This window comes from Micropterus dolomieu, linkage group LG08 (assembly GCF_021292245.1).
Source record: "Micropterus dolomieu isolate WLL.071019.BEF.003 ecotype Adirondacks linkage group LG08, ASM2129224v1, whole genome shotgun sequence".
In the NCBI taxonomy this organism is placed as follows: Eukaryota; Metazoa; Chordata; class Actinopteri; order Centrarchiformes; family Centrarchidae; genus Micropterus; species Micropterus dolomieu.
In genome coordinates this window covers 32,689,500-32,703,684 of record NC_060157.1, presented here as the reverse complement: position 1 = coordinate 32,703,684, position 14,185 = coordinate 32,689,500, and the positions used below count along the sequence as shown (strand labels likewise).

Sequence of the window (14,185 nt, the reverse complement as noted above, 5' to 3'; positions counted from 1 at the left end):
CACGCACACACACACACACACACGGCTAACACACAGGGCACACACACACACGGCTAACACACAGGGTACACACACACACACACACGGCTAACACACATGGTACACACACACACAGGGCACACACACACACACGGCTAACACACAGGGTACACACACACACAGGGCACACACACACACACACACACACACACGGCTAACACACAGGGCACACACACACACGGCTAACACACAGGGCACACACACACACACACACACACACAGGGCACACACGCACACACACACAGGGCACACACGCACACACACACACACAGGGCACACACGCACGCACACACACACAGGGCACACACGCACACACACACACACGCACGCACACACACACACGCACACGGGCACACACACACACACACAGGACACACGCACACACACACACGCGCGCACACGCACACACACACGCGCACACGCACACACACACACGCACACACACACACACACAGGGCACACACAGGGCACACACACACGCACAGAGATACACACACACACACACACACACACACACACAGAGGGTCTTTGTGAACAACTTCTTCTTTATTCCTTCAGGTGTAGAAATGAGGAAGATCACGGACTCCCACACACCGTCGAGCCGCACGGTGAACACCACCCTCTACTACATCCTGTCCTCCTTCGCAGCGCCCCTGCTGGATCGGAGGCTGAGCGGCGAGGAGCGCGCCCGTCTCGAGTCCAGCCTCAACTACGCTGACCACTGCTTCAGCGGCCACGCCACCATGCACGCAGAGAACCTGTGGCCCGAGCGGGTGAGCAGCGCCGCTCAGATCCTGCAGCTGGTCACACTGTGGACCCTGACCCTGCAGAAGAGAGGCTGCAAGGTGCTGGTGGCGGCCGGGGCCCATGGGGCCATGCAGGGCATGGTGCTAAGCTTCGGCGGCCTTCAGTTCACAGAGAACCACCTGCAGTTCCAGGCCGACCCGGACGTGCTACACAACAGCTACGCCCTGAGAGGGATCCACTACAACCAGGACCTCCTAAGCCTGGCGGTGCTGCTGGACGCGGAGGGGAAGCCTTTCCTGCACGTGTCGGTGAAGCCACAGGAGACGCCAGTGAAGCTGTATGCCTGCGAGGCCGGCTGCCTCAACGAGCCTGTGGAGCTGACGTCGGAGGTCAAAGGTCACACCTTCCCTGTGATGGTGACGCAGCCCATCACACCGCTGCTGTACATCTCCACAGACCTGCGCCACCTGCAGGACCTCCGCCACACCCTGCACCTCAAGGCCATCCTGGCCCACGAGGAGCACATGGCCAACAGGTACCCGGGCCTGCCCTTCCTGTTCTGGTTCAGCGTGGCCTCGCTCATAACGCTCTTCCACCTTTTCCTCTTCAAGCTCATATACAACGAGTACTGTGGCCCCGGCGCTAAGCCCCTCTTCAGGAGCAAGGTATAAATGGCGGCAGCGATGAAAAACACTGCTGCGGGTTTGACTTGTGTGTGTGCTGTCTCTGTTGACGCTCTGCGGGTTTCTCAGTTTTGAGTTTCACCTTGTCTGTGAGTGACTTTATTTTCCATCCCCCCCCCCCCCATCCCCCCTCACTAAAGGTGACGCCACAGTTCTTGTTCTGTGTTGAAGGACTCGATAAAGTTAAAGCACCGGTAGAACAGTAGCCTTCACTCAGTGTCTGGACACCTGTCGGACTGCACACCTGTCAGAAGAACTTCTTATGCAAAGGAAGAAAAACAAGCACAAGAGATTTTATTGCCTCTCAGATTAGGAGCTTAATGTTGTGTCACATTCTTCAGGGCCGTACCAGCGTTTATGCATTTTTAATAAATCACGTATGATTTGCTTAAGTGAAGGAACATTTTCCAAAGTGGTGAAAGGTGTTTGGATTTTAGTTTCACTCTAATAACAATAAAGTGACTTTATTGTCGGTGTTAAAGGAACCCTGTGGAGTCTCTGACCTCTCGTGTGGACAGCTCGTGGTTGCTCGCTTGTGAGACTGGCCTTGAGGTCACACAGTGAGAAGGAAACGTCCACAGGGTGACTTTATCTTTGACAAACAGAAGAACAGCTTTAAAGCTCCCGGCGATTCTTGACCCAAATAAAGCAAGTGAGTGTGATAATGACAACTCCTTTCAGGGTAGGAAAAACACAACCTAAAATCCTGCAGCATGTGTAGATGAAGCTTGAAGCTTACATGAACGTGGTTTGTAGTAAATGAGCCTGAACGTTGGTATGGTCCTTTTTAAAATGAGTTTTTGTGGCTCTGCTCAGCAGAACTGTGAGCTTAGTGAAAACACTGCACTCACTAATCTGAAGTCTGTTAACAACCTGATGAAAGATAATCCAACACAGACACAAACAAACCTGCAGGTTAGATAAGTCGTCTTCTGCTGTTCCTTTTTCTTTCCTGCGTTTTGATGATGTTTTATATCGAATCACTCGATTAAATTAACAACAAATCTCTGGGTTGGCTTCGGCTCTTTACTGCTGCTGCTGTCTGTCTGTTTCCTGGGAGGCGGTGTCGGGTGGTGAAGGTCTGTTTGTCCTCCGTTTTTAATCCTCCCCTCTGACTTCACCAGGTCTCCAGCAAAGGTGAAGATGACTGCAGTGACACAAGGAGCGCTGCTTGAACACTGCGGTGCTGTGCACATGTTCCACATGTGGTTCTGCTTGAGCTTTGGCAGCATGGGAGACATTAACTTGTGTGCTGGTGCTGACGTCTGCTGTCCCTCAGGTCTGCTGTGAGAGGACTTTAAAACCAAACAGGGCAGTTATTGATTCATCGATTGGTCTGTGGAACATCATGAGAATGTCTCACAGCCCAGGTTTGCAGGTTTAAATGTTTTGTCCGATCAGAAGATGTTCAGCAAATGTTTTGCATTTTTACTTAGAAAATTGCATTAATAATTAATATATTATTTAAATTGTTGCAGATTAATTTGTGTGTAACCTCTGAACAGCCACATTTTATTTGCACGCGCTCTGATCTCACTGGAAACTGCAGTTTCTCACATGCACACAACATGCAGACTCAAGTGATGTTTTCCAGTTGAAGCCCCTCAGACTATTTTAAAAGAGAACTGACATCATCATCTCCAGTGACACGAGACAGAATCCAAGTCACACATTCTTCTAACTCGTCTTGGCGCCTACATTACCCACAATGCAACCCTTCCTCTGACATTTGTGTGGTAGATTCAGGTGTGTTGTACATGTAGCAGCTACAAATGTCTGAGCTCACTTCTTTTAGACTGCACACAGTTTCACACTCATAGTTTTCAATTGACGCTGACTCAGGTGACATCACCTGAGTACATTTATGAGACAGCTCCCTCTGAGACCCTGAATGTCTCATTCTACTTTAAAACATGCAACTCCCCAACACCTGGAGACACCTGCTGAGGAGGAAGACAGATGGCTTTTCCCTTCAACTAACGACCTACCAGATAAACATCCAGGTTATGTTAAGGGACCCCAAATTCACAATAACTGAAAGTCATCTGCAAAATATTTAAATCTCCAAAACGTAAAGAGGTATGGTGTTAATTCAGTTACCTGACAAAAGTAGAATTGGTAGTATTGGAAGATGAGTTTAGCAGTTAATGCTGATCATCTTAGTTTAACATTTGCTAATAGGCACTGTGCATCTCAGTGCCGAGAAGTCATCTGACCACCAAATCATCAGGTGGATTTTCCAGTCATGTTTCTTCAGAACCAGATCCAGAGGTGCTTTTAGGCATTTCGTGTTTCTGTTCTCTGAACCCGTCTCACAATTGTCGGCCACATCACGTCCAAGTTCACATTCTGCTGCTGCTTCACTCGTCAATAAAAGTCCCATTAAGAATCCGTGTAACCCTCAGCTGCGGTGACCAGTGTTTAAAAGTACGCGTTATTCCAACTTTGGTTTCCTTACATCTGCCCACCGGGTTTTTACATCGTACACACCAAAGCCTGGCGACTGTCAGCTCCGGGATCAGTGGTGAGTACGGTGTTATCGTAACCGAAGGACGGAGCTACTGGGGCCACGCCCCCATCGGTGATGTCACAGCACACCTGTACCCATGACATCATATTGAAACAGCTGCTGTGATGTCACTGAAGTCACCAGGTGCAAATTTGAATGTTTTTAAGGTTGGGCTTCACTAAGCTGTTGGTGAACGCATCAGCAGACTGAAGGTAAAGGACTGCTGCTGCTGCTGCTGACGGCGGCGGCCATGTCTGGATTCTGACTGGAAGTTCATTTGATTATTTAACAACAGATATGAGCGTGTCATGTCAGACTATATAATTTACATGCTTTATTTCCTGTGAACCACCGAGTGTGCCTTAATTTATTGATCTCATGGCTGTAATCTGATTGTAATTGATCTTCTTTTGGGGAGTTAGTGATTGTGAGAAAGTGTATAATTGTGTTGTGGATAATTAGCTGTGTGTTTCTGGGTTTTTAGAGCAGCAGTTTGTTTTTGTCATGTCAGCGTTTGGAGTCTGCTGTATCACTGGAATTATTACTTTCTAATCAATAAAAAAAATCAATTTAAAGCTGCAATATTTTTATTAAAGTGATCACTCAAAGTGATGAACGCACCACAGACGGTGTAAAGGAAGAAGACGTGGCCGCCGAGATGTCACCTGTTGGTCTGAAGACTCCATTTTGGCATTTTGGTCGTCGCCATCTTCTTATTTGGAACCAGACATGACCATATTTGGATGAGAGGGTGGAGCTAGCTAGCAAGGTTCATCTGTAATTCACGTTAACTGTGATATTACCTGGGATTCTAATTTTGGCTAGCGACAAACAGGCTTAAAACAAAATGTACTTACAGAAAAATGAACAGCCGACTCCTAATAAGCTTTTTCAGCGGCGCTGGTTAAATGTCACAGCGCAGCGGCCACGAGTCGCCTCTGAGAGGTTGCCATGGTAGAGACTTGTCAATCACAAGGTAGCCCCGCCCTAAAGCCTCCCCTGCTTCCTGGTCTCAATTTACTAAATGAACATCATGCTGTGTTGAAGAAGACTTGAAACTAGCGACTGAGACCATAAACTCATCAGGAAAGTGTTTACTGAGGGAATAAATCAGCTGAGAAGTAGAAACATTTTCTCACAGACTTCTATACAATCACACTTGTTTCAGTTCCTGCTTGAAACACAGAGGAAATCATGCCATGCAGTCAATATCGTTTATCTAACGGTTTTATTTCTGAGTTCCTGTATTTAAAAATAAATGCTTTGAAGGAGAGAAGTGTCTCTAATGAAGATCTGTGATGTCAGAGCCACGACCCAATCACCACACGTTAAGGAAACTAAAGAAACTGCTTTTATTCCAAAATTAGATGCTGCAAACAAACAGCGTCTCTCAGTAAATGACAGATTCTCTTCCACTGATCGGTTACGACTAAGACACGAGGAGCATCTACAGGGACTACGGTGCTGATGAATTCACTTTGAAAAATAGAATAATATACTTTGGAATACAACTTTTCAAACATGTCAGAGCATCTGTCAGGAGAAATCAGACATGAGACGTACAGACCGTCGACAGCCTCCACCTGAAACGTGTTTGAACTGAAAAAACATAATCAGAACATCAGAACCAACAGTTCTTAATTATTAAAATTAAGCCATTCAATCAAGGTGTTTTCTGACACCTCTCATATTTTGCAAAATAAGCCAGTGTGTTGTGTTACCAGAGTCAGGACCCGCTTCTCCTGGGCTTCGTCTCCCAGTAGAGACCCAGGACATGTAGCACAAAGACCGGTTCACACCTGGCCCGTTTACACACAGTGCTGGATCTTGGTTGGTGGTCAGTAAATGTCTCCAGCTCTCATTAAACAGCGTTTCTCCCAACTGCTGATTGAGTTCAGTCCAGTATCTCAGCCCTGAACTAGGATCGCAGTCCTGAATCGCCATCTGCTGGAACTCCAACATGTCAGTCTCTGAGCGCCTCAAACTAAAAGATAAAGTCACACACAAACTCAGCTAAAAAAGAAAAGTCTCTTGCAGTTAGGTGAAAACACACCAGGTGAAGGTGGAGCAGGCTGAGCGCCGCCATTGGCGGGGCACTGAATTAAAAGGTAGTCTTCCTTCAGTTTAGGGAGAAAGCAGTGCAGGACCCTGACCATGAAAGTCCTGGATCTGGACTAACTGTAGCTCTGCACAGGATGCGACACTGATCTTTCTAATGCGCGTTTCCCAAAATGTTCCAAAACTCGGACGCTCGTGCTCCTGAGAGAAAAACTAGAACAAATCAATTGCTAATCGTCAAGGTCTCCTACAGTAACACATGATGACCATGAAGACTACCTAACACTCCTGTTGCTACGTTTTCCTGAAGTTATCAGAGTAACAGGTCCCAGCTGATGTCCTCATATGTCCTGAAAACGTCCGTCCTAGGACCTGAATCAGCTCAGGGTTGGTCAACATGTGGGATCCTGAGCATGTGCTGTCCAGTCACAGTGAGTGTGTGTGTGTGTGTGAGACTACGAGTCTTTGAGCATGTTGATCTGGGCGAAGACCTTGAGCGCTGGGCCCAGTTTGATGTTCATGGTCGCCATGAGGTGGTCCTCCTTCAGCAGCAGCAGGGCCTGTCCATCGATCTCCTGACACCGGAACTCCTCGGCGATCTCCAGACAACCTGCAGCCACAGAGCAGTCAGCAGTCAGCGCACGGCGTCTTGTGAGAACGGTTTCACTACAGTGTTATAATTATTAGTCGTCACCAGAGGTTCCTTTATTGATTATATTTGATTGTTTGATCAGTTTTACCATATTTGACTGTTGTTTGTTTCCTTTTCTGATGGTCTTGTTTCTAATATTTACTCTTGATCTGTGAAAGGTGCTATATCACACACACTTTACTAACTTTACCTGACTGCTATCAGAATTATCTGGTTCTGAATGAAAAAGCAACTAAAATCTCAAAACGCACCATTTTCTACAAGTAAAACTCATCGATGTTCCTTTCTGGTTTATTTTTAATTCATTTTCACATTTGTTGCTGTTACTTAAAGGTGGAAATGGTCTCTGGAGGTCCATCAGAAACTGTACAAGAACTGACTTTCCTCTCGTGGTCAACACGAGAAACGGACTCGTACAGTAAAGCTGTGCTGCGGTGGTTAAACATGATGCTGATGAGGAACTGAAGATCGATGCTAACGGAGACATTGATCCTGTTTTCCTATGGGATGCAGCCAAAGCTTTCTTTACAGGAAGAATAACAGTTCAGACTGCTCTCTAAGCTGAAAAACTGCAGGATCTGGAAGAGACGACGAACATGTAACAGCAGAGTCCCGGGTCAGAGACCACTGTTGCAGGTCTCGTCTCTCTCCCCTCCATCACTTCTTGCCCCCTGTAAACTGTCGTGACGTGACACAGTAACAGCTGAGGCGGCGCTCACCTGGCAGAGAGGAGATGAACTCGTAGACCTCCTCTATGTTCCACCGGCCGGGGTCGCTGGGCAGGAAGCTGTGAGGCAGCAGGGGCAGCTCAGGGCCCCGCCCGGTGGGCACCAGCTGGCCGGCCGACAGGGGGGACGGCGGCCTTTTGTAGCCAGACAGGTCTGAACATTGGCTGGACTCCCCCTGCGCAGGGTGGACCGAGTGACCGGTGGACAGAGCTGCAGGCTTCTGCACAGGGGGGGCGGTCTGAGTCTGTCACAGGGGTTAAACACAACACGTCATTAGATAAAGAAGACACTGGTTACCCTTCACGTCACCACGCTAAGGGATCTTACACACTAACACCATGACAGATGAAGTCCGGCTGCTGCCTCACCTTCTTCTTAGACTCTGAGCTGCCGTGTCTGTGGTTCCCGTGCAGCGCTCTCTGTTTCTTTATGTTCTCCAGGGTGGTTTTGCGGTTTGGGAAGAGACCCATTCTCTTTGTGCATCCCACATTGTAGCTACAAACAAAGATAACACAGTGACCGTGCAGTCTGATACTGAATCATGTTTTTTCCTGTTCATTTCACAACACTGCAAGCTCCATGTGTGTTCATTATGTAGTGGTCTGTACCTCTGCAGGTGTTGCTGCGGATACGCTCACTGGTCTGACAGTAGAAGAAGCTGTAAGCTTGCTGCTGTATCTCACAAACATTACTGCTAACTTATACTTCTACCTATGCTGTCGTGAGCATTTAACTTGTGCGTGGGTGTCTGTGTCGCCAAAACGCTAGTTGGCGGTGTGGATTCTATGTTCCACTGTGTTGAGTTTCTACTTGAGATCACCGATTGGCGATCTGATTGCCCGGTGTTAAGTTGCAGCAAGTCAGTGAAATGCCAGCATGGAAGAAACAGGCTTGTTAGCTTTAAGAGATAGCATCTGTAAATGCACAGTACAGTGTTTGCCACAGAATTACCGTGACTGATAGTGAGTTAGTTAAAATTGCCTTAGTATCGGTGCATGAAAACCCAATCGCCGATCCTCCCTGCAATTGTCGGTAGCTGAGCCAATCGGCAAAAGCCTAGTGTAGGCAGCTACACACGATGGAGACTGAAAGTGACCGGATCATGTTGGAGTTGGAGTTGGTCGACTGGCTGAACTGTCATTACTTTTAGTGAAATTACTAAAACGCAGACACGTGAAAAAGCATCGGAGGAGATGGTATGTATGACCCTCGAACAGGTTGAGGCAGCAGGACGAGCCGGTAACGTGTTGGAGGAAATGCGACACTAACGAGCCAACCAATCACATCTTGCAGTCTGCGTTGCTGTGATGTGTAGTTACATCTTTAGGGAGGTGCGGTTCACACTATGGTGAAGATTTCACACAGAAGCATAAATTGGTCCCATCACACAGTCAGGCAGCTGCAGCTCAGAACAGGAATACAACATGGACACATCTGTCCAGCTGTAGACTCCAGCTACTAAACATCTGTGTTCTACATGTTTGCTGCACAAAGCGTTCCACTGCCTGACAGACGTCCTAAACATTCAGGTAGCAGCTTTTCTCCAGCTATATGACATCAGCTAACTAACAATGATTTGTGAGTAACAAGCTGATGGAACAAATGAAACTGTTCTGTAGTCAGTTAAAGAGGTGGTATTATGGTTTTTGGCTTTTCTCCTCTCCTTTATTGAGTTATAAACCTTTTTTGTGCATGTAACAGGTTTGCAAAGTGAAAAAGCCCAAAGTCCAGCCCAAAGGGAGTTCTCATCTCCCACAGAAAACTGCCTAAAAACAGCTCATTTGTAGTCCAGCCTTTACTTCCCTTTCTTGTGATGTCACAATGATAATACGTGTCATCATGCTCGCTGAGCAGCTAGTCCGACACGCCCTCAAAAACACCGGTGGAAAAACAGTGAGCTGCAGCACACACATCCTCTCTCTTCCAAACACTAGCTACCCTCCAGGCAGTCAGTGGACATGAAGTTGTTCCTGTGATGTAGAGACAGAGCTCAGTTAAAACTTTATGGATGAAAGATACTTTTGTTACAGATTAATAACTCACCACTCTGAAACTCTTGCTCCAGTCCATGTTGCTAAGCTGGTCGGCAACATGTAGCCTACAGCTGAACCGAAGCTGTTTACAGTCCTTTCGCTGACCCGCCTTTCTCTGTTTCTGATTGGCTAGTAGTCCTTAACTAGGATCTGCGCATGTGCAACTCTCAACAAAGATCATTTAGAGACAAGATGTATCACTCCATAGCTAAAACGAAGCCTTCAACACAGGCTGAAAAGAGGACCTGCAGCAATGTGCAGTATGACAAAAAATATGGTGTTTTTTGAAAATGAAACCATGTAAACCTGCTCTGGTACAACCACTAAATAAGATTTTGAACCTGAAAATGAGCATAATACCACCTCTTTAAAGAGAGTCTACTCTGTGCTGGTCCAGCCAGACATCCATCAGTTCTCATGGGTTCGTCCTGATGATGCTCTATTTCTCAGCGCCGTCTTTTCTGTTCCCTCTCTCACTTTTGAGCCTCATATCAGCCTTTTCAGTCTTACATTATGTAAATATAATATATCTTTAATAAAATATCTTTGGGACATCCACCACAGGATGAACTGTGTAAGTGTAGACACAGTGATATCCTCTCTGCCTTGCTTACCGTTTGGCGCACACAGTAGAACAGAACCTCTTGGACCTTTTGAAGACGTAGGCAAAGTCCACCCTGCCACACAGCTCACAGGTCAGCATGGGCTCCTGCTGGGCCTTTAACTCTGAGGGGACACAGTGAGCACACAGTCAGCACAAGCACCATGGACCAGGTGTCTCCCAGCGTCCACTCTGGTCAGGGCCAGGTCAGGCCTGTTTCACACAGTGATTGGACAGGTCTGAGAAGTTGTAACAGTAGGCAGAGTCACGTTCTCTCTGAGCTCTTTGTCAGACGACTTTGAGTGTCAGGTGTCTTCAGCGTGCAGGCGAGTGTGATGGTATTATTATAATGCACTTTAATATGATGAACCCACCAGATACGGTGAAATATGTCGACACCGGGAAAACACTGAGAAAGAAATAACGGCGGCGTGCTGAAGGTCTGACAGCTTTAAATCTAAAGAGCGTTACCTTTCGGGGAGACGCCATCCATCTTTGAGTCTGCCGTGTGTCTCCTGAGGCTCTCGATTGAGAAAGATGGACGTTCTACCTGCAGACAGAAAACATGTTCTCCATCACAGAGACTGAAACTGATCACAGAACATCAGAAAAACACAACGTACAAACGTGCCCTGGCTCAAACTGGATAGGCAAGTGTGGAAAACGGACGCATGGATGGATAGTTATTATTTTATATCTGATAGATGGCAGCAGAGAGAGGAAGTGGCAAGGGAAGATTTAACAATGAATGCTACATCTGCATTAAATTCTAAGGTTCTGCTGGATTCTGTTCTGTTGGTGTCCACCTCAGGAGCGTTTCTGCTGTCTGAACCAGAAATTTAGCTGCTGGAGCCAAACAAAAGTCACTAATGTGTGTTTGTGCACTAATCTGACATGACACATATGTAGCGTTTGGTATGTTTTGACGCAACAGCATGCTATCGTTATTATTATAATATCCAGATGCATACAAATGTATCTTTAAACTGTATTTTAACGGGTATCCAGGAAGTTGCTTCATTTATTAGGGACTGAAATGTGCATAATTAAACTATCTGAGGCACTGAGGCCTCACACTAAGGAATAACTTGGGTGTTGTTTTTAAAGTTTAGGTTTCTATTTGTAATAATAACACAGCAATCACCAAGTTACTAGCTTAGATCAGGTGATAACAACGACAACGGGGAGAGAAACCGGAGCCAGCAGTCACAACCCTCCAAAAATATTAAGTCTCTGCTGCTGGCAGCCTGTCAGGATGGTCAGTGTTGCTTCATGGTGAACGGCCATCATTCCTTTCTTTGTTATATATTGAATCTGTAGTGTGCAGTACTCACAGGGAAAGGCTCAGCGCCCTCCTGGATCACAAAGCCTTCGATCAGATGGGTGAGGATGTGGGGCTCGGCTGGGGCCTGGGCTGCTTTGGACTCTCCATTGTGTTGGCTGCTGTTAGTGTTCCCGTTCCCAGAGGTCATGACTGGAGCGCAGGCCGCCCCTCACCTGTCAACACAAGCAGCATGGCAAACTCAGCAAGGCTGGTCCCTGGGACCTGAACCCCCCCAACCCCCATCGCTGCTGTTCAAATACACCCAAAATACAATGCTCAAATCATCCCAACACAGCAGTTTAATGTTTATGTTGCTCAATGTTTCGGCAGTGTTGCTGTCATTTTCTGAGAGCCAATTTTAAAGTTTCCATAGATACAATCCACTAAATACACGTGTCTACTTTTGTACTGTGTTAACTTAATTTCTCAGACAACCTTTTTGCTCTTAGTTGAATACAGGGAAGATTCAGTTCTACACGGGAATTTAATTCATGCCGTTGTGAAGAGCTTCTCCCAGTGCGTACAATCAGCTTTGAGTCGTACTGTATGACTTATCTTTTTGGTACAATGAGGAAGAAAACCCTGAATTGTCAGATTTCAGAATGCAGTCTGGCGTGACCATCTCTCCGCACAGGCGCAGTCTGCTGGGCTGCCGTGGACGTGTGTGGATATCAAACTCTGACTAACGTTATTAAAATAGATTAAATACTCATTATTACAATATCTGGTAACTTTAAGACTGTTTGGGAAGTATAGTTTTATTAAATTGACTGGCTTTAAATACCTAACGTTATAACTATAAGCCAGTTGATTAAAACCAAACTCCCTAACGAAAAGAAAGCTTTTCCCAAGTTAAACGGCTCCAAACCGATCAATACGTTACCTCAGTTATCTGCTAATAATCAATAAGTAAACTTGCAGTTAGCCTGGTGTGAAAGCAGCTCAGTGTTTAACCTGCTGGCTGGATGAAGTGTTTTAGTTCAGTTGTCTTACTTTACCAGCCGGAGCTCCGGAGGCACAAACAGGCTCCGCTCGGTAACAATGAGGCGGAGAAGCTCTTTGTTCCGCGGCTCCGCGCTCGCTCACAGTCCCGCCGCCCAAAAGGCGACGAGCCGCCGGTAACACCGACTGATGCTCCGCCGGCAGACCGAGCCCCGTTACACGAGGGCCCGCGAAGTTAGCAAAGATTCATAACTGTTTTACTTTCTACTAACAGACACGGTGCTCCCGGTGAGCGCGCGCGTGTGCCCACTTACAAAGCGCGAGAGCGTGACGTCAACCACTTCCGGCAACAACCTTCACAATTAAAGCCTGTATGTGTTTGTGCGTACATGTATTTGTAATATAAGTTTGATAAATATGTAGAGAGAGAGAATTAAATTAAACTAAAGCCTATGTGTGTAATATCAGAAATAGCCTACTTTATTGATCCCAGAAGGGGAAATTGTTTTGTTATAGTTGCTTACATTGCTACATTGCTATTCTAGGCATTAAAGTAAGAAATAACAATTAAAAAGCTGGCAAGTAGAAAATAGAAAAGAGAAATATAAAAATATAAATAGAAGTGTGGGGAATATGTACAGTATTCTACAGTGGGTGATAGAAGTGTAATGAATAAATATGCCCTAGCAGTAATAATAGTGAGTATTGATAATGTTGAGAGATGGTATCGAAGTTTTCATGACAACAGCGAGATGCAATTGAAAGCTCAGGAAAAAATATTAGTAAGTGAATCTTTCCACCAAATGCTGTTCCTAAGAAAAAGCTGGTAGCCTTAAAATGACCATGTTTCCCTGAGGTGAGGTCCTCGCTCAGTCTCAGGCTTTTATTCTGAAGGTAAAGTCGACTTGATATTATGGAGTAGTAACTCTGGGCAGCTTTACTCTGAGTGTAGTTCTTTTATTTATAAAGCAGTTTCATGCACACAGGTAAACCTAAGGTAGTGTGCACAGCAGGTAAGCACAAGGGTAAAACAAACCAAACACAGTACAAAAAGAGAACCATCTATACAGAAGCAAGATAAAATAAATAAGAATATTTAAAATAAAACATTGATAATAAGGGTTTTATAACATTTAGGTAAAAGCACGAGTTATTTCTTCCATTTGTCACACAAGCCATCACTCTGATGAACAGCTGACTCTGACTCACAGTGTTAGGAACAATTCCTGTTTACTGGCTACCACTTACCATTTATTTATTCATCATTCTCCATTTCAAAACTGTTCATACTGTTCATATTGTCATATTGTAGGCCTATATACAGTATACCAAATGTATGTTTACGACATGTATATAATAATAACAATCATGGTAATAATAATTTACTCCTGCATCCTTTGCACTCTGCTCATGGCACTGTTGCACTATTGTCTCAATATGTCTGTTTATAGTGTGTAGATATGTGTGTTCTCTATGCTGTAGTCTGTGTTTGATTACTGTATTATTGTATTATTGTATAAGTAGTATTGTATAAAGATGATTCTGATTCGTTAAAGGTTTTTTGAGAGTTTTCCTCTCATCTGAATCGGCTGCTGTTCAGAAGGAAATCTGTGATTTGAGATATTGATGTGTTTAAATAAAACTGACTTGACTTGAACGGGAAATGGAAGCATGTGAACATCCCAGCAGTCACAGCAGATGTCTGATCAGCTGATAGTCTTTTAATAGAGCGCTAATACTTCCGTCCTACTGCAGGAACTAAATTAAGTTCACACTGAGGAAGACTCTGTTCACCTCCACATCATAAACCCTGCTCATCCAGTGCGGCAAAAACCACCTGGTGCAGCTGTCACGTGTTCATTTTAGATT

The 14,185-nt window shown here is 45.6% G+C and overlaps 2 protein-coding genes across 4 annotated transcripts; one reads left to right on the top strand and one right to left on the bottom strand.

Moving 5' to 3' along the window:
* Positions 1-566: 566 nt before the first annotated feature.
* LOC123975029 (uncharacterized protein KIAA2013 homolog) lies at positions 567-4,553 on the top strand (the record flags this gene model as incomplete). Its single annotated transcript, XM_046056120.1, has 2 exons — positions 567-1,451; positions 2,594-4,553. Coding segments are annotated over 2 exons (936 nt in total), but the record flags the coding sequence as incomplete, so codon positions are not given.
* Positions 4,554-5,311: 758 nt separating this feature from the next.
* LOC123975781 (polyhomeotic-like protein 2) lies at positions 5,312-12,638 on the bottom strand. Of its 3 annotated transcripts, XR_006826157.1 has the most exons (8): positions 12,368-12,638; positions 11,385-11,547; positions 10,522-10,600; positions 10,064-10,175; positions 7,785-7,911; positions 7,408-7,660; positions 5,700-6,646; positions 5,312-5,577 (listed from the first exon to the last, which is right to left on the bottom strand). XR_006826157.1 is itself a non-coding variant. In XM_046057520.1 (7 exons), exons 2-7 carry the CDS (start codon positions 11,520-11,522, stop codon positions 6,492-6,494), a joined length of 864 nt encoding a protein of 287 aa, XP_045913476.1. In that variant the 5' UTR covers positions 11,523-11,547; positions 12,368-12,638; the 3' UTR covers positions 5,312-6,491. The 3 variants fall into 3 exon arrangements, 2 of the variants coding, with proteins under 2 accessions (XP_045913476.1, XP_045913477.1); XM_046057520.1 differs by having other exon boundaries at positions 5,312-6,646; XM_046057521.1 differs by having other exon boundaries at positions 5,312-6,646; positions 12,373-12,638.
* Between the last annotated feature and the right edge of the window lie 1,547 nt (positions 12,639-14,185).

Coding starts and splice junctions, on each gene's coding strand:
- LOC123975781 (XM_046057520.1), bottom strand. CDS start 11,522: ATGACCTCTGGGAACGGGAACACTAACAGCAGCCAACACAATGGAGAG. Junction 10,176..10,521: donor GGATGGCGTCTCCCCGAAAG/GTAACGCTCTTT, acceptor GTGTCCCCTCAG/AGTTAAAGGCCCAGCAGGAG. Junction 7,912..10,063: donor TCTACTGTGTGCGCCAAACG/GTAAGCAAGGCA, acceptor CTTTGTTTGTAG/CTACAATGTGGGATGCACAA.